Source organism: Pleurodeles waltl, chromosome 4_1, assembly GCF_031143425.1.
Source record: "Pleurodeles waltl isolate 20211129_DDA chromosome 4_1, aPleWal1.hap1.20221129, whole genome shotgun sequence".
NCBI lineage: Eukaryota > Metazoa > Chordata > Amphibia > Caudata > Salamandridae > Pleurodeles > Pleurodeles waltl.
Window position 1 is genome coordinate 1,019,725,978 of NC_090442.1, and position 20,452 is coordinate 1,019,746,429.

Sequence of the window (20,452 nt, forward strand, 5' to 3'; positions counted from 1 at the left end):
CGCTGAGGGAAGCTCCTACTGGGAGCCCAACCATATCCTTGCTAATTGATGCCGGATCTGCTCTCGTCTTCCCCCCCCCCTATTTTGTCCCTGGAACCCTGGGTAGTTTGACTAGGGCTGTGAGCGGCCTATATCCAGGGGGAACTTTGACTCAATCTATGGTGTGTTGGGGCGGGACAGTCGAAGATGCTTAATGGGTGGGGGTCTATTTAGGATTCAGGGTGAGTGCAAACACAGTGAAATTTAATAGCCAGATATTAGGCCACCGCATTAGGGTGCTGTGAACACATGCATTTGAGTGTGTGTGTGCAGCAGCTGACTGATACCCGGGGCACTGCCCGGTGGTGCAGAGTGGATGTATGGAGTGAGTGTGGGTGAATGCGAGGGCAGCACCGTGGTGTTGCTGGTCACATTCTTCCGGAAGGGAATTCCTGAGGTTGGCATTATGATTTACTATGTGGAAGTGTTACAACCCTTGTATGTAATTATTGAGGCTAGCGTTGGGAATCAGGGTGCACCCTGAATTTAAGTGTTATATCAAAGTTGGTAAATTCTAAGGTAGGCCTTGTGTTGACAATGTTTGGCACCAAAAGATGGTGCGGGATGGAAAGTATTGTTTTCTCACTTGCACATATTGTTGTTCTTTCACACAGTTGGGTTGAATATTGTGAACTCCATTGCTAACGTGATTTGTGCCCAGAATTCCACGATACTCATGCTGTGTTGACAATGTGAATGTTGAATACAATTTTTATATACCTACACAGGGTGTGAAGTCTCATTTGAGCCACTCAGCATGGTTGTGTGGGGAAATGCTGTGCCCTTGCTTTACACATTGCCTCTGTGATAAGCCTGACTGCTCTCTGTCAAGTTACCCAAGGGTAAACGCAGGTTATACAGCAAGTGTAATCACCCAGGTGCTGCACTGGGAGACTTATGGGTCAGTGCTGCCGAAATCACCAAACCTGCAGAAACAGCCTCCCTGTCCCACACCTTTATGAGTAATACAGAGGGTGGCAGGGTTGTCTTGAAAATATTCAGTAGAGCTAGCTGAAATGCCTCAATCTGTGCAGGGCAGCCAAAGGAATTGTAACTACTTAAGTGTGTCCACTACTTAGGTTTCAGGATTTGCCAGACATCTAAAATGAGTGAGGTGTCAAAGCACGTCACTGGGCCTCCAAATGGTCCTAGGAGAACAGGACCTCTTTCTCCAGGAAGACAAGGACAACTTTTTCCTGTGGTGCTTTTTGTGGGAAGAGCTCTTAAGGGAATCTTTCCTGGATGGTGACTCCCTGCAGGCCAAAGCCAAAAAATACTTGGCCTTCTGCTCCCTGATGGCTTTTGGGTGTATAGAGTTGCAAAACTCACAGGCCACAAAATTGTATTCCACAAAGTCATTTTGAGGGCCAGAAAGGGTGATCTTCTAGTGCAGTGTCAGCAACACTTGATTCCTAAGGCCCTTTGAGGAGAAGTTTGACCTAGCCATTGTTGAAAGCAGACGATTTTGTCCATGAGTCAAGAAGAGCACACTACACTACAGACCCCATCAATGAGGTCTGAAAATACAGAACTGACTACTCGGGTGAAGTCACCTCTAAAAGGGGAGTTGACACTGGAAATGCTGGAGGGTCATTGCTGCGAAAAATAATTTTCCAGACCAGCCTGAAGCTTGAAGAGATTACTCATAAGGCAAGGAATCTACAGGAAGAGGTATACTTGAGAAAGAAAACAAACCTATTAGGTTAGAACATCTTTCTGCACTATGCAAATTCCATAACTGCAAGTTGATTTTAAACTAGTTTTCTGGATGCCAAAGTGAGAACCTGCTGTGTGGTGATGCCGCACATTAAGACATGCCTGCAGTCTGAGAAGGGGGCATGTACACATGTGGTACACCTTTTAGGGTTAACAGCTTTTAACAAAGTGGTGTAACATCCTTTATGGAATTTCTTAAGAGTGGATCCAATAATAAACACAATGGAGGGAGCGTTCATTAATCTGTAAAATGCCTGTGTCAACAAAGAAAAGCATAGTCAACACTGTATGCAACGTCATAAGAACACACTCATCCTAGTGAACAAGTTGCATCACTGGGGAACACGACAGTGATTGCAATGAAAACAACACACCTACCTGTTCAAACGGGCTTTTAGTTTTAATTCCTTTTCCGCCAACAAAGATCCAATTGTCTCTGAAACCAAGTGAGTTTATCGCTGAACTTCCCAATTCCGAAATAATACCTCTCGCCTCATCATTCAACCTTTAATGAGATAAACATGATGGATGAAAATAAACGACTAACTTGTTTGCATATCAGTTTATCACATCTAAAACCATATGACAAAAATACAGCATCTTCCTATTTGCATCTTCTAACAAGAATTCATCTACCAGAGAAAATGAATGAAAGAATAACATTATTTCATTGTACCAATGTACCCCTTTCTTTACTGTTGTAGATTAACATGCTAGGCACACTACTGCCTTCTAGTGTTGGGCCCAGCTTATTACAAGTTGTCTTTCTTCCTAGAAGGAGTTTCGGTTTCAAGGTGATTCATAGTCCAGCCACTGAAAGCCACAATGAACCAGAACACAGACTCAACGTAAGATTGTGCTCCTCTTTCCTTTCTCCTTAAAGGGTGAATATATAGAAAATTAAGAATTCTTCTTTTTGTGTACTGGTAATTGTGCAAGGGTGTGAGTATACATAAAGTATGTATAACCTTCCCACATATTTCCTTGACTATAGGGAGGAGGTAGGGTATGTGTTAATCTGCAACACTACAGGCTGCAAACCAATTGCTACAGGTAAGTAGCATTTTCCATTTGAGGAATATGTAGCAATAGATCACTAGCTGTGCACAGAGTGAATAGCAAACAAAAAGGCGTTTGGAACAATGTTTTAAGTACAGTTTGCTAAGGCTTCATGCCAGGCATGGATGTGCATTCAGTAGTATTTGGTAAATCTGTGAATGGAAGTCTAGGCTTTACAAATGTCAGCTAGTGCAATAGTACTTTGACACAACACAGTGGCACATTTCTTACAAGTGATATATGCCTATAGTATTTCATGTAATCTGCATTTGACTTTGGCATAAAAAAGCTGAATGCATTTCACAATCCACCAAGACTAAACTTCGATTTAGGACAGCCAAAATAAGGCACTGGTGTCTATGATGCCTTAATGACAACTGCCAAATTGCATGGGAAAATGTTGACAGTTGTGTAGAGTGTGTGCCTCCTTTTTTGTATGTAGGACATTTAGGCCATGTTGTCTGATCAAATTAGGACCAGCTTACCACAAAGGGCTTTTTGAAAAGCCCTAGGGATAACTGCTCCCCCATGATGTGGAGACTTTCAGGAGGGGACCTCCAAACTTCTACTGACCAATGGAGTCACCTGCATTTAAAGGTATATCACTGTCCAAAAAAGGGGTAATCACCATTGAACTTAATAGGATCGCCCTCTACGCTTCACTACATCTGCTTTTGTTGATCCAAGACGGATATGTAACTTAGCTGCTGTCAGATGCCGATTGATAACTCAATTTTTAGCTCAATACTTTTTAAATGCATGGCCACAATTAAGTCATTGTTATAAATAGAATTAAAAACTGTTTATCCTGCCGTGGAACTGTGCAATGATTTCCTTGGTAATGTAAGCTGGGCCTAGGACATCTCTATAGAAGCTAGTCACTTCTCCACGATCTGGGCTCAGCTTATTATTGGCTAAGGCAGCAGTGCACAGCTACTTGCTTGAATACCAATACCCGAGTCGGCTCCCTGCAGTTTATCCTTGCACAGCTAAGTGCTAATAATGTGTTAGTGATTACTTTGTCAAGGCACCCTACACCTAAAAGACTAGTGGCATACACATCAATGAATAAAGTCACCCCCAAAAGTCTTTCCAACCAATACTTCAGGTAGCAAATAAAAATGTTCTGGTGCCTTTGGAAAAGTGCTTTCTCTATCTGGCCAGTTTAGCTTTCAGATCCTTTAAGGTGGCATGCCTTCTTGACAGGTACACCCATGTTTTAAGGGATATTTCCAGCACAATCTTGCTGGTCGTCTCAGAAGACCTCAGGGCCTCGCTGGCTCAAATGATACATGATGGGCAGGACATTGCTAGGCATGACTTCCATGCTAGTTTGTACAACACAGACAGTGCAGGCAGTTATTGGCCCCAGTGTAGTGCTTAGAAGGCATGACTGGATGCTGTCATTACGTTTTTCGGTGGATGTCCAGATGCTGCATTATGGACACGACCTTACACTGCTGTAGACTGTATGTGGTGAAGGCTTACTCAGAGCTTAAACAATTTAAGGACAGCTGAGCCAAGGCACAAAGCTAGCCCCCTAGAATAAATGCTCCGGAACCGTTCTTAATCAGGGAAATATGGCTACACCAAACCTCTGCACCGGACATCAGTACAGCGATCCCCCACAAAGCAAAACCGTAAGCACAAGCCCAGAAGTGGAGTCGCCATCATATTCAGCGATACCATCAATTGCACTATATATATATATATATATATATATATATATATATATATATATATATATATATATATATATATATATATATATATATATATATATATATATATATATATATATATATATATATAATGGCTATGGTGCCAATCTTGAATGTGAGGTGTTCATGTAGCTGGTGGGTGTGTCTTCGTGGATGGTGCAATTGATGGACCCCCCCCCCCCCCCCCAGCCATTAGAAGCCTCCTTCTCCCGGGGTCTCCTATAACCAAACCTTGCTCCTTGCAATTACACGTAGCCCGTAGATTAATCCACCAGCTCTCCTCTCATGCAACGTTTCCCCGCATATACTCCCACCTTCCCTTTGCTGGGTCTCCCGAGCTACCCAGGCACCTACACTACAAGCGACTTACAGCTGTGGCACAACAGCTTGATTTCAACAGTCGGGGACTTGTTTGCAAACGGCCACCCCCTACCCTTCCCGCAGCCCCAAACTGATTATAATCTTCCTTCAGGCCAATTCCTCACGTCACCATCTCCACTACACACTTTTTCGTCTACGGGGCACCCGTGGGGTAGAACCACCCACACATGCAGTATTACACACACTGTTAACCATGTGGAATGAGCCCTGCCTCATCACTTGGCTCTAGAAGAGCCTTTGTAGCCACACTAACATATCACTCTCTTCTCTCTGCCATACTTGGGAGGACGAAGTGGAGAGGGCCTTCCACAACAAAGGAATGGGCCAGGGAGCTGGAAGTCCCACACACTGTTTCCAGGATCGCATGCTTCCAAAACATCACTCCACATACTCCATACAGCAACCCATCGCAACTCAAACATTTCCCCAAGGCAAACCTGGCCTGTCCCTGCTGCCGCACGACAGACGCTGGTCTCCACCACATGTTGTGGGCATGCCCAGCACTCTCCACCTATTGGCGGGCAGTCCATGGCACACTGCGCAAGGTCACAGTACTTGCTAACCTCAAATACTGGGAAGCTTGCGCCCTCTGGGTCTTTAAATGCTGGAAGAACCAGATGGTCCGCACTCATTCTGCTAACTTGGCCATCATACTAGCAAAGCGAACACTAACATTACACTGGAAGACTCCCGTGGCTCCTCCGTTGGAGGCCTGGCTTGGGGCAATGCGAAAATGGGGGGCAGCAGAAAGAGGAGGCCCGATGGATCCATCGACAAACCATATCACCAGAATAGAACACTATGCTCCCGGAATGTAACCGCCTCGCAAACCCTCCCACCCAAAATGCGCGAATAACCTCTGCAACCTCCCTTCCGCCTCACTCCGTTGACTAGTTAACGTCCCTGTCTGCTAAAATGCACTTAAGATCTTTTTGCCACCCTTACTGTGTCTACTTCAATGTCTCAGCTTCCACACTCGAGACTGCATGGCTTACCTCCTCCTACTAGACATGTTAATTTGGGTGAGGCTTGAATGTAATCCTTGTCATTTATGCTAACCCCCACCCACCCTTTTTTCCTTATTTTTCTCCTTTCTAAGTTTTTGTATTGTTTCTGTTGCTATAAAATCAATAAAGACAATGTTAATAAAAATTATGCTGCCTTGACACCTGTACTCTGTTGGGCCACACTAGTCAGTCTGTCAAAATATGTGTATCATGGGGGTGTGCCAACTATCAGTCAAAGAACCTGTAATCATGTGTTTTTTCCAAGCATTCATACTTACTTTAGGTGGGGCCTACCAGTCTATCCTACCACATACGCTTAGGCAGACCTCAATCAGAAACCTGTCCAAGCATCAGGCAATAAGGCTGTCCAAGAACCTTTACTCCAAAGAGACCCATCCACCAGTAGTCAAAGCACCAGCTCTCACAAGAGGCCCGCCCTTCAGTCTGTCCAAGCACTTGTATCAAGATGGGACCCATTAGTCCGACTGTCGATTCATGGATCCAGGTGGGGCACACACATCAGTATGTTACTTCACCTGTCCTCTGGCAGGCCACAACTGCCAAAACATCTCACCCCAAGTATTGGAAGAGAGTTTTCTTCTAATTTATGAGGGAATTCCACAGTAGATTATTAACCAGGAAGCACTTACTGTAACGCACAAAAGTCTCAAACTCCAGAAATAAAACTTCTTGCAGGAATCTTCATCCAAAGGAGCAGTAAACCCTGACTTTCAAGAAACCTAATTACCCTCAGTTTCGAGGAAGGGTAGATTGTTAGAGGTACAGATATACAGGTACAGATATACTTGAAATTTCAACCTTAGCTTAACATGGGATCCTTAAATGAAGACATTTAGTATCAGAAGCATGCAGGGAAGACACAAATGGAACCCTGTCCCTTCTTCGATGATGCCGCTTTACATACAAAGTTAGGTTCTTGTTTATCAGACCACAGGGGGAAAATGCCATGAGAAAGTAGAACACAAGTGTCCAAAGTTTGTATTGAACATTAAAAACAAAAAATGGATATTGGGGGCGTGCAATGGAGATTGGGACACGCGGAGGGCAGTGTACAGCTTGAATGTATTCAAGAGTTTTTGGTGCCTGCGGATACACGAAGATTATAAATGAACAGTGGGCAAAATGTAGATTCATCAAACTAACAATCCTTTATGAAACAAATCATTTATATCATCAGGTAATCATTTATCGAGTGACTGTATAAGGTGTATCGGTGAAACAAAATGTACTCACTTTGTGGCACCATCATCATAAGTTGCCATTAAGACAGCAGTTCCTTCTTTTATGGTCTTCAAATATTCAATGAAGGGCGCTACATCTGAATGGAGAAAGTACATATATCAAATAACCATGCTTAAATACACAGAAGACAAAACTGTCAAAAAGAGTACACATATTTAGGACAAAATAAGGAAGAGACCATTGAGCTGCAAGTACTTTTAACAGAAAACTTCAATGCAGCAACAAAACCTACAGAAGATTTTGAAGGGATAGTTTCATGGAGGAAGTTAATGATTTAGGACAAAGACTGAGGGGGGCTTCTAGGAAAAACAAGCAAAGAATAACTGCACATTTACAATGGTACATGTGCACAGACGGGATTTCACTGGTGTGAAGCAGGTAGCCTTGTGTTGGTGGGAAAGGTGGGATCTTGGCCACGGGTGTGCCTAAACTAAGGAGGAAAGAGGCTGCTCTGAGTTACTAGGGAGCACATTCCACTGGAAACTGTTGCGCAATTCAAAGGTCCTGAACAATGAAGAAGCATAGTGGGAATGAGAAAAAAGAGATGGATAACTAAACTTAGTGAGCGCCTGAGTTGCAGGAGTAGCTGTGGCAGGCAGGCTGAATTGTGTGTTAAACACTCAGGTAAGAAGATCATGATGGGAACAATGTCAGACTTGGCAGCATTTTATTTGCTGTTAGTTTGCATCACTGAGCAAGTGCACTGGGAAATTTTGTCCCCATGACGAAAAAAGTTATTAAAGAAGCAATTCTGCAGAAGCTCCAACAACAAGTAGTTACTGTTCTACAGCTTACATGATCCAGAAACAGAGATGTAGGTACGCTTCACAGATGTTTCAAAGTTGGTAGCTGGACCGTCTGGGCATAACTGCTGGGGAAACTGCAGCTGCACATCACACCAATGGTACAAATCTTGCATACAAAAGTCGATTCTTCAAATAAATGTGTTAAGAAGCCTCTACATCAGTAGGCAGTTGTTTAGGTGCACTCATTAAATTATTTTAATGGTGCCTCAGGCAAACAGACCCTTCTCATGATTGAACTGTCTAAAAACTTCTACATGGTAGTAAAATGGGGAGCTTGTTCAGCACACGTTTTCTAAACTTCTGTAACAAGCAAAAGTCTATAAAAGCAGATTAAATAATCTGGACATGCAATTTAAGTGGCCTCTTTTTTTCCATGTTGTTTATAACATCTTTCTCCACTTCTACTATAGACAGACAGCCCTTATACAGATAGTTAGATGAGGAGGGGCTCGGGAGATCATTAGGGGCGAGCACAAAGCGCTCCGTCCCTCTTCTAATCTCTCTTTAGGGGAATTTTTAACCACGCCCATGTTACGTTAGTCACTTTCACTGGTTTGAGGGCTTATCTTTTAAAATCCGCATGTTTTCATTCGTGAAAGGCATGCATACCTCATGCCTTTTCCGGAGTTTAGCCCTCCTTGAGAGCACCGGTAAACTACTGGAAACATACGAGGCTCCATGTTTTCTGTATAGTTTCTGGACTACTTTTTGGCAAGAAAAGTCCGGTTAGGAGTTTACAACACTAATAGCTCTAACTCGACGTAATGCGAGACCTGTTGCATTGCAAATGCTTGTTTTTTTATTGTCTACATATGGAATTTTATGTAAGCATTTAGTTGGGGGTGAAGTAAAGCACCCCTTTAACAAGAAAAAACACCGAAAGGACATTGATATATTAAGTGCAATTGTGTGCACTGCATGGATATGCATTTCTAATCCAAACCACCTCCCTGAGTAACCACCGGAGTGCTCTCCCTTGCTACCTTGAGGGCCATGTGCACTTGGTGCGCAGTATGAGAGCATAGCAAAACGGCCCCTGAAACCCATAGTTAAAAAACCTTGAAACCCAATAACCCTTGACTGCACTGAGATTCCCCTCTGCACTCCCAAATAGTTAACACATGAGCTGCAATGCAGGTACATTGTCTTTGCTCACTGCCCAAAAAATACATTAGAAATAATACTGGCAATTTCCCCACAGACCGGATTGCTGTGGCACTGCATGTTCCAACTGTCATCACTGGAAAAATATATAAAAAACAGCAACAGAGGATCAAATGACAGGAGTGGCAGCAGCAGGGCAAGTACAATGCACCATAACCCTGTGAAATCCCTACACCTAAAATCTCTGCCACTTCAAAACCCTATGAAAGCATATGTGTGCGTGGCCATAAGCAATTGACCGAACTTCTGTTGTGTGCTCCATGCTTCTCCTCCAGGGATAATCATGTCATGTATTGTTATTTTGACCACTGCCAGGCTTCTGAAAGAGTCACCAACCTTTCTTCCTGGTGGGCAATGACAGCAGTCAGTATGGTCTTTATGCTGTGCCACGCTAATTTATCTATGATGCGAGTACAGTGTTATCTGGTGCATGTGAGAGAACATGTTCTTTGGCACATGTGCAGTACAGTGATCCTGTCAGCGGTTAACCAAATGCTTTCAGTATTTCCCCTTTCTTTTGTTATATTTTAATGGGACCGTTATTTTTCCAAATGTTGCCATTTTTTATTTTCATTTTTAAAGGAACAGTTATTTTGCCTTTTTTGTGAATGGGAAAAGCATAATTCTTCGACACTCAACTTACGTATGTTACTATGAACGGATACTGGAACTTGTAATGTCTTCCTCCTCAAATATGAATAAAACGGCCCGAGGGATGGCCTTTTAGGGGCCTCCTGCAAGACTGTGGAGGGGAGCCACATGCCACCCTCTCCTTAATAATCAAACGGCCTCCAGAAGGTTTAGGGAGGGGTGCACTGGCATCCCTTCCCTTATAATGAAATGCCTAAGGCAATGAGGTTTATTATTTTGCTAACACCTTTGACACAGTTTGAAAAATCTTCCCCAAACTTTCCAAAAATAAATTTTATTCGCCTCAGCTCCTTCATGGTACATTTTGAGTTGATCAGTCAAGCCAAGCTGAGAAAGGAAATTACCGAGGGTTTTGGGAACCCCTATGTTAATTGTTGTAGAACATTTTGGGAGGTGATACAAAAAAAGAACCCTGAACAGAATTACATCAAATTTGGCAGACACTTAGAACTTTTCTGAGAAAGCGTGCTCTCATCATTTGGTGTAAATCCTTTCAGCAGTTTTTGAGAAATTCAAGTTTAAAAAGTTGATTGGATGGTTATGAAAGGGTTAAAAAGATCAAAATATTTGGACTGTTGGCCACTTTAAATGAGACTAGTCAATCCTGAGGAAAAAATACAAAGTACATTTGGGGTGGGGGTATGTAGCAGGTGTATACTGTTTGATGTAGTTTTGGGCTCTGGGTGAAAATCATACATCAACAACCAAGCCCTGCGTTAAAGAGCAAATAAGATTAGAGTCTGTGTGACCTGATCTGTACTTGCAATAAGCGGGAAAAGCGGAACAACAACATTTTGAGGGAGTTATTTGTGAGAAGATGTAAATTGTTTTTTTGTCATGAAGCACACGATTTTTTGTTAAAAAAAAAAAATATAAGAGGACTGTTAACCTTTCACGTCCTGCCTGTTAAACGTAGAAAAAGGTTAATTAATACAATACATTCAATGACCGCACCTTCCTTTGTGCAGACATTTACGTATTATAATTTATTTGTTCAGAGCTTTTCTCTGCACAAGAATCCACCTAAATCACTTCGGAGTGCAGAACTGAACAGAATAAAAAAGCCATTGAAAGATAATGAAAACATGAGCGGCAAAGAGCAGCCAGATGCATGTGGTTAACACATCTAGCATTTTTCGGTCGCTCCAAACGAATTTTAGAACGCAAACGTTCGTGCATAGGCCGCCCCCATAGGGGGCATAGAGGGCCGGCGCCTTAACGGCCGCCTTGGCCCGGAAGGGACTGGTTAAACCAGTTTTGGGGAGGGCGCGCACCAAGTAGGTGTCATCGCACCCCCACCCCCGTGAAGGCCAACAAGTAGGATTGGTCAACCTGGAACAACCAATTGGGGGGGTTTGCAGTGGTTCAAACCCCCCAATGAGATCAAGTATGGGGGTGTACAGGGGATGAAGGAATGGGATTTAAGGCGCGTTGCCTGAACGACTGTCTAGTCAAGACCAGGACAACGCACTCGCTGCACGGCTGCATTTCCCATTTCCCATTAGGAAAGGAGGGTACAGCACAGAGACCGGTGGCCCAGAGCCACGACCACAGACAAAGGGAGCAAGCTCAAACGCTTCAGAGTTGCCCCCGTGGTTTCCCCACAACAGGCACAAGGGCCTGCAACACCAATACAGAAGCCTGAGCTGCATCTGAAGCGGTCTAGACTCACCCCTGAGCTGCATCTAAAACTGATTAGACCCACTTCTGTACATCTTGGCCATACAGCGGGCAGACTTTTACTTATTCAAGCTCTAACTACTCACCAGGGGCTTCACAGATCATGGAGGAAGATCAAGTGGTCGAGCAACAAGACGACCTTGAAAGAATGATCGAGCACATGATGGCGGAGGCACTGAAACGCGTCAAGGACTGGCTGCGGGCAAAGATGGAGGACAAAGGGGGTGACTCACAAGGTCGCGAGGTGGTACCAGCAGCCCCCCTGAACTTGACTGACAACGCAGGAGCATCAGAGCATACTACGCCCCCACAACAGAAGGCAACTAAGCGGCAGAGGTCCGAAGGAAAGTCCACAAGGAAACTTGCCAAGAGAGCAAAAGTCGTGGCACAGGACACAGAGGAGGACGCAGCAGCAACACCAGAGGCCAGCAGACCACGAGCGCCAGCAGAGGGTGCGCATATAAGCGTGTTAATTAAATAATGCATTAAATCACTTGCGCCGCTGCTGATGAGGGGCGAGGGGGCTGGGCTAGTTACAGAGGGAAGTACACCCACAAACAAACAAGCAAGCAAGCACAGTGACAGTTAATGGAGATCTCCATTCCCCAGGGGACCCCTCACCAGCCTGGAGTGCAACCACTAAGGTGGTAGATACAATGACAAACAGAGGTAATCCGCCGAGTCTTACACACGGCCATCCCTGGGTCCCCCCTCCATGACAGCTAGAGCCGCCGGCCTAGCGACAGCCATCCCCCTGACAGTAAAAGAGAGAATTTGGAGAAAATAATTTATAGGTATCTTCACACTGTTAGAAATCCAATTAGAAGGTTTAGACCTTACTGTATGTGATAAAAATAGATGATGACAGAAGGGAGAGGAAGAGAGCAAGAAAAGAGAGTAACTTTGAAAACTGGTTAGATGCTTTTAGAATTATGGCCTGTGTCATAGTGGAGAAATTTCCACACTGCGCCGCCGACCTCTGGCTATACGAGTCCAAACTACATGAAGCACATCGCCAATTCCCAGGGGATGCATGGCTAGAGTATGACAAGAGCTTCAGATGAAAAATGCAGGGGCACCCAGAGATGGAGTGGAACCAAGAGGATGTCTCCAGTTACATCCACAAAATGATGGTAGCAAAAGAAGTTAGCTCATGGGCAGGTAAAGGGGACCAGTCCTTTCGGAGCACACATCACAAAGGGGGGCAGGACAAATACAAAACACCATATAGACACAAGCCCTGGCATAGCGGCAAAGCACAGGGGGACAAGGGACCACAGGCCATATGCTGGAAGTTCGAGACGGACGAGTGCACCTGGGGGCAGAATTGTAAATTTAGACACTCTTGCTCCTCGTGTGGGGGCCATGACCCAGCATCAGCATTTAGAAAACACAAGCACAAGTCAGAGAGAAAAGACAAGAAGAAAAAACAGTAGACCCGCCCCCTCAACGTACCCAATGACCAACCAATTGAATGTAAAACTGGCCAAGTCCCCAATCAATACAAAAATGTTGAGAAAATTAGCTAACGAATACCAGAACAAACAAGATGCAATCGCGCTAGTGAAAGGGTTTGAGGAAGGCTTCATCATCCCAGTAAAGGGGCGGGTAACTGGAGGGACCCACAAGAATTTAAAATCAGCCATAGAACAACCAGAGGTAGTCCAGCAAAAAAAAAAAAAAAAAAAATCGATAAGGAATTGAAACTAGGTCGCATTGAGGGCCCCCTCACAGCACCCCTGCCTTTGGACCTAATCATCTCCCCACTGGGGGTGGTACCCAAGAAGGAACCTGGCCAATTCAGACTAATACACCATCTATTGTTCCCTGAGGGCACATCAGTAAACGATAGCATACCAGAGGAGGCATGTACAATGGGTTATGCCACACTGGACGATGCCATAGACATGATCAAAACCGCAGGCAGAAGGGCGCTGCTAGCAAAGGCAGACATTGAGTCAGCGTTCCGCCTGCTGCCAGTCCACCCGGATAGTTATCACTTGTTGGGATTCCAACACAACGGGCAGGTTTTCATGGACAAGGCCATGCCAATGGGGTGCGCTATAGCATGTGCATACTTTGAGCAATTCAGCACATTTTTGGAATGGGCACTACACAAGAAGCATCCCGCGGGGGGGGGGAAGATGCACTACTTGGACGATTTCCTATTCATAGGGGGGGGCTGATGATGGGCCATGCGCCAGCCTATTAAAAGCTTTCCAGTCATTGACAGAAGAATTGGGTGTCCCCCTAGCAAACAAAAAAACAGTAGGTCCCACCACTTCATTAACATTCCTAGGCATAGAGCTAGACTCAGTTGCCGGTACCTCCAGATTACCAGCCGGAAAAGTGGCGGACCTGAGGGCAGACATCGAGTACCTGTTAAGTAAGCAGAAGGCAACTCTCGGGGAATTACAGAGCATGGTGGGCAAACTTAATTTTGCAACTAGGGTGATCCCAGCAGGCAGGGTCTTTGCCAGGCGGTTAAGCAGGCTGACAGCAGGGTTGCGAAAAAACCATCAAAAGAGACCTCGCCATGTGGTACTCCTTTCTAAAAGATTTCAATGGCCGACTCATTTGGAGAGACGGCTGGATGTCTGCCAGGGAGATCTCGCTCTACGCGGGGGGCTGCGGTTTTGGAGCCATTTTAGGCCGGGAATGGTGCGCAGGCAAATGGACGTCAAAGTGGCATGAGTCAGGGATCACCAAAAATATCACATTTTTGGAACTATTCCCCACTGTTGTGGCCCTGACGATCTGGACAGCACAGTTACAAAACTTAAAAATAACTCTGTGGTCTGACAACCTAGGGGTGGTCATGGCCATTAACAGAGGGTCAGCCTCATTGAGGCTGCTAAGGCGCCTGGTACTCATCCAGCTTAAAAGCAATCTGGACATCAGGGCCAGGCATGTCCAGGGCACAAAGAACTCACGGACGGACCCCTTTCTCGTTCCCAGATGGGCAGATTCAAGAGTCTCGCACCGGAAGCAAGCAACAAGATGACACCTTTCCCACCAGAGCTATGGGACCTGGCGGAGCAGACCTGTCCATACTAGTACAGAATGCATTTACAAATGAGACACAACATAGATATACTAAATATGCCAAAGTACTCATGGACATTGGGGGTGTGGAGTCACTAAACGACCCAGCCGTGACCAGAGCAGCAGCAGAACACTTCATCTTGTGGGCTTTCAAGCAGGGAAAATCAAAATCCTGGGCCCAAGCACACCTAGCGGCAGTGGCACACTATTCAAAGCTACAAATGGGCATGGACCCTACTGCCTCTCACTACATCAAGACGGCAATGAAAGGCTGGAAACGCATCGAAGGCCCCAAAAAAGACACAAGACACCCCATAGATTTTAACAAACTAACCTGGTTAATAGATTCGCTTCAAACTATCGCGGTCAACCGGCACGAGCTATTAGTTTTTCGAGCAGCGTTCGTCACAGCCTTCTTTGGGGCATTCAGAGTGAGTGAGATAGTTGCAGCAGCCAGAAACGCAGGGGACAGCAGTTGTCTGCAAATGGAGGACTGCCGTCTACATGCTGACGGGGTGCGCCTCACACTAAGACGATCCAAGACGGACCAGCTGGGCAAGGGCACCGACATTGTGCTAAAATGCATAGAGCAGGCGAAGTATTGCCCAGTGTGCAGCATAAGAGATTATGTAGAGGTACGCCCCGCAGGTTCAGGCCCCCTCTTCAAACATGCCAATGGGGACCACCTGAGCAGATTCCAATTTACTGCAGTCATGCGGAAAGCAATAGGGAAGGGAGGCTTGCTCCCATCAGATTTTAGTGCTCATTCTTTTCGCATTGGGGCAGCCACCACAGCCGCCAGTTTGGGGTTAGATGCAGACGCAGTCAAAGCGGTTGGCAGATGGCGTTCCAAAGCTTATAAAGGATACATTCGCCCACATCTTCTATGATGGTATCTTGTCATTACAGTGGCAGGTGCACCCACAAAGCTTGTATGGATTATAGGACACTCATTCATATCCAGGCCACAAACATGGTGGAAACAAAACAAGATACCCAGCACAAGAGGAAGACCAGCGGTTGGGATCAGATGGTGGGGAGTCCCGGGTATGAAATGGGCACAGCTCCAATTGACAATACAAAGCATAGCAAAGAGTACCCAAAGACAACCGGACACCATTATCGTGCACCTGGGCGGGAACGATTTGGCAACACTAGGAAGAAAAGTACTCCTGAACAACATCAGGGAGACGCTTTGGAGTTTTACCAGGCTGCTTGGTAAAACTACCATCATATGGTTAGAAATAATCTCCAGAATCACATAGCGTGAGGCAACATCAGACAGAGCAATAGATAACTCCAGGAGGAAGCTGAACATCGCAGTTCCCAAGTACTGTAAGTTCAATGGTTTGGAAAGCATCCGCCATGGGTTGATCCACCCCAGGCGACCTGAGCTTTACGCGCCAGACGGCGTCCATTTGTCAGCAGAAGGGATGAGCATCTTCTGGTCCAACCTGGCAGCAGCAATGAACTAGTAAAAAAAAAAAAAAAAGGAGAGAGCGAAGGGGAAGCAGCCAGGAGACGTGAGCCTCTCTGACTGCGTGGCGGAAGGTAACAAGGTTTTACCAAAGAATTGATTGGAAGACACACCTACACCTGGGGATGCCTTACGGCAGGGTGTAAGGTGCCCAAGTAAGGGGAGTAAGCAGAACACAGCACTCGCAGCCCAGACACGCCACTTCGGATGGCAGGGCTTAGGATACGCCAGGTAGCAAGTTGGGCCTAATGCAAAGAACTGGAAGCTACCCCCTGAAACAACACAAATATAGTAAAACAAACTCTATTGGAGTGAGCCCCTCCAAAATCAAAGGTGGGACAGCCTAAAAATCGAAGGGCAAAAGGAGGAATATCTTACTATCATAAGTACAACGTTTTATTAACAGTGAGATGGCCTCAGGCCCAAATATCTCATAGCATTGGGAAGTCACACGCTTGTCCACATTAATAAAGCGGCCAACTGTTATCCACTATGTAAAGTGTGTCAAAGTCTGTTTCATGCATGCAACAGTTAACATGATCTGTAAATTGTCAGTAATGCCAGCTCTGTAGTGTGACAAGTGTGGGTGTTAGTGCATAGGCCGCCCCCGTAGGGGGCATAGAGGGCCGGCGACTTAATGGCCGCCTTGGCTCGGAAGGGACCGGTTAAACCAGTTTTGGGGAGGGTGCGCACCAAGTAGGTGCCATCGCACCCCCACCCCCGTGAAGGCCAACAGGTAGGATTGGTCAACCTGGAACAACCAATTGGGGGGGGGGGGGGGTTTGCTGTGGTTCAAATCCCCCAATGAAATCAAGTATGGGGGGGGGGGGGGTACAGGGGACGAAGGAATGGGATTTAAGACGCGTTGCCTGAACGGCGGTCTAGTAAAGACCAGGACAACGCGCTCGCTGCACGGCTGCAGGAAGAAAATACCACCTCCCACCCCAACGTGAAGGCATTCAGTTGCGATGCCAGAAGGACAAAAGGACCAAAGGTAACAAGGTTTTACCAAAGAATTGATTGGAAGACACACCTAGTAAGGGGGTGTGCGAGCAAAACCACACACCTGGGGATGCCTTACGGCAGGGTGTAAGGTGGCCAAGTAAGGGGAGTAAGCAGCACACAGCACTCGCAGCCCAGACCCGCCACTTCAGATGGCAGGGCTTAGGATACGCCAGGTAGCGAGTTGGGCCTAATGCAAAGAACTGGAAGCTACCCCCTGAAACAACACAAACATGGTCAAACAAACTCTATTGGAGTGAGCCCCTCCAAAATCAAAGGTGGGACTGCCTAAAAATCGAAGGGCAAAAGAAGGCAGGACAAATGGAGGCCAGCTCTTGAAGGCCCACCAGTCACTCACTGTAATCTGTGAAAAACAAAACTGTAATGTATCAAATGAACAATATGAATATCTTACTATAATAAGTACAAAGTTTTATTAACAGTGAGGTGGCATCAGGCCCAAATATCTCATAGCATTGGGCAGTCACACGCTTGTCCACATTAATAAAGCACCCAACTGTTATCCACTATGTAAAGTGTGTCAAAGTCGGTTTCATGCATGCTTGGCGGTACAACGCGTAACATGATCTGTAAATTGTCAGTAATGCCAGCTCTGTAGTGTGACAAGTGCGGGTGTTATTCTGTGGTCACTGCCACTATCATTCCGCTCGCATCCCTTATGACTAAAGCAAGATGCCCTGACATTCACCTCCCCAGGGCTCTGACATCAGCAGTGTTTTAAGGAATGAGTCTTGGCCCTCTTGTAAACACTATGAGCTCACTCTCAGCAAAAGCTGTGCTCACTACACTGCTGCTCGACTTGCACTTTAACAAATGCGCCTGTTGATTTTATCATCTCGATTTACATGTTGGCTGGTCCCTCGGGGGGCTCCCCTCAGGCCATGAGTTCGGAGTTAAACACTTAGAGCGTTCGGTGGGAGCTAGTGTGTCCAGCACTTCACGAGGGGCTGGCACTGGGCGCAGTGGTGTCTAAAAGAGACAAACAAACGCAGGGGCCTAATTGTCTCGGACTGTCCAGCACATTTATTTAAGACACTACCTCAAGGAAAAACAAATCAGCCAAAAATGGGTATCAATGTGTTTTAACTGTATTAGCGTGGATGACTAAAAGGGGCTCTGAAAGGCTCAACTATAATCCGTGGAGACAGCTTCTCACCACAACTGCAGTTCAAAACAAGTTACAAGGAGAACGACCAGATGAAATCACTGCATTATTGGATTTGTTAAAGTTTGTCGGGGAGGGGAAGCCGTGGGCTTTGGCTCATAGAGGAAGCAGTGGAGCTTGCTGAGACGGCTGCGAGTGCATCTCTGCACACGAAGGATGCAGGATGCTGTTGGCAGAGGAGGAAGAGGGGAAGCCCTGGGCTTTAGGTCACGGAGGGAGCAGAATAAACAAGAATCATGAGAGGCTCACATGCACTTAGTATTGCTGCTTCCCCAGCAGTGGCGGCCCGTCTTTTAGGGCTGAGGGGCCACACCCCCCCATCTTTTGCCCCTCATGAAGAGTGTATGTCAGGCTGAACAAAGGTCAGCCTGACAGACACTCTCCATGTTCAGGTCAGGCAGCCAGGAGCAGACATGCGTGATTTCCGCACACTCCTGGCTGCCTGAGCTGAACTTTGCTGGGCTGAGGAGGTCACAGCTCCTACGGGCGTGACCTCCTCGGCTCAGCAAAGGTGCCTTGAGGCCCTCCCCTGGGTGACGAGGAAAGCGTCACCAATTGACTCTCCCTGGGCGCTTCAGGTTTAAGCCCTTTAGTGCCCAGGGCGAGTGTCAATCAGTGACACTTCGTCACAGAGTGGGGTGGGGTCAGCAGTCTCACTGACCCCATCCCACTCTGTGACGAGGCTGGGACTGCTGCCTTCCCTCATTGGCTGACCTAGGGTCAGCCAAGGAGGGAAGGCAGCAGTCCCAAACCTCCAGGGACCTGGAGGCTGAAGGTAAGTGTGGGTGTGTGTATGTGTGGGATATTTTAAATTGAATTTTTGGTGCACGGGTGCAAGTTTGAATGGTGTTTAATGGATGTGTGTGCGTGTGTGAAAGAATGAGTGTGTGCGATCTTTTAAAGTGAATGTTTGCTGCGTGCACGTTTGAATGGTATGAGTGTTAATGGATGCGCGTGCGTGTCTGTGTGTGAAAGAATTAGTGTGTGTGTGTGTGTGTGTGTGTGTGTCCCGCCCGCCCCCCTCCCTTCTAAAGCTGCCGGCCGCCACTGTTCCCCAGGCTGGGCTCCGAGGCTGAGCTGAGCTGCAAAAGAAACAGGCATTTGCAATGTAATGAGTCTTGCATTTAGATAGAGCTGCTAGCGTTAAACTCCTAACCGGACTTTTCTTGCCATAAACTGAAAATTAAAAGTAAAATAGTTTCACGTAAGCGAGCCGATTCACATCGCCACAGCCACCATGAGCATAAGCGTGAAGAGACACACAAAAGGAAAAATAAGTTTGCTTGCAGTCAAACTATCGGCAAAAGTGCAATTAGCCGTGTAACAGGGGCGATGGCCAAGGCGGTAACAAAACCTCCCCAAAGAGGGACAAACGTTAACTCCCGCACTTGTCTCACTCCAGTACTTTATATTGCCCCGCTGACGGCGTTTGAAACAACCAGGCACTGTGCAACACTTATCAGTGGATGCAACTTGGCCGCTTTTATTGACATAGACAAATGTGTAATTGCCTGTAAGAACCCCCCCACTGGCCTTTCGCCTTTTCAGTCCTTCTCCCCCAACTTGTTGCTTGTGCGGGGGGGGCGCACAGCTGTGCGGGCACGACTTGCCCGAAAAACCGGTTTGACCGATCCCTTCTGGGTCCAAGGCAACCATTATGGCACCGGCCCTTTATGCTCCCTTCGGGGCCGGCCTTTGCTCAAACCATTTACCAATGTCAAAGGATTTTTGAAGGGCAAGCCTACGAACGAGTGGTAATTGAGATGGGCATTGTTAAAAGCCCAGATACATATCAACACGTCGGAAAAGCAGCGCTGCTATGCTCAACTTAAAAAATAGTGCATGAACGTAAGACAAGTGGCCCAGAAGTGAAAGCCTACAAGTAACAGGGCCAGTCCCATGGGGGGGGTATGGGAGGGTTGAGGAGCACATCAAAAAGAGGGACAAATATAAGCAACTAATCACAAAAACACATGGATTTTTTAAGGCAATGCAAAGGAACAAATTACAAGAGGTGGGCGTATTTATGCCCACAGATGATATAGTATGCCTCTTAGAAGTAGCGCATGCGCTGCCTAGGCGAGACCTAAAAAGGAGTGAGTTGGACAAAAACTATATATGTTCTAACACTGACTCAGGATGATGAACATACACAAAATCTGGCAGAAGGTTGAAAGATCTGGTTTTCTGTTGCGTTGTCACGTTTTGTGTCAAACCTTGAGAGGGTTCTGAAATTAAAGGGATCGCAAAAAATA

The 20,452-nt window shown here is 46.2% G+C and overlaps 1 protein-coding gene across 1 annotated transcript in view; it reads right to left on the reverse strand.

The window, feature by feature from the left end:
- FAM3C (FAM3 metabolism regulating signaling molecule C) overlaps window positions 1-20,452 on the reverse strand; it is a 251,437-nt gene that overhangs the window by 20,042 nt on the left and 210,943 nt on the right. Inside the window, exons 8-9 of the mRNA XM_069229911.1 lie at window positions 7,178-7,262; window positions 2,134-2,260 (exon numbers count right to left, since the gene is read on the reverse strand). Coding sequence (XP_069086012.1) covers window positions 2,134-2,260; window positions 7,178-7,262 — 212 coding nt within the window. The remainder of the gene's footprint in view (window positions 1-2,133; window positions 2,261-7,177; window positions 7,263-20,452) is intronic.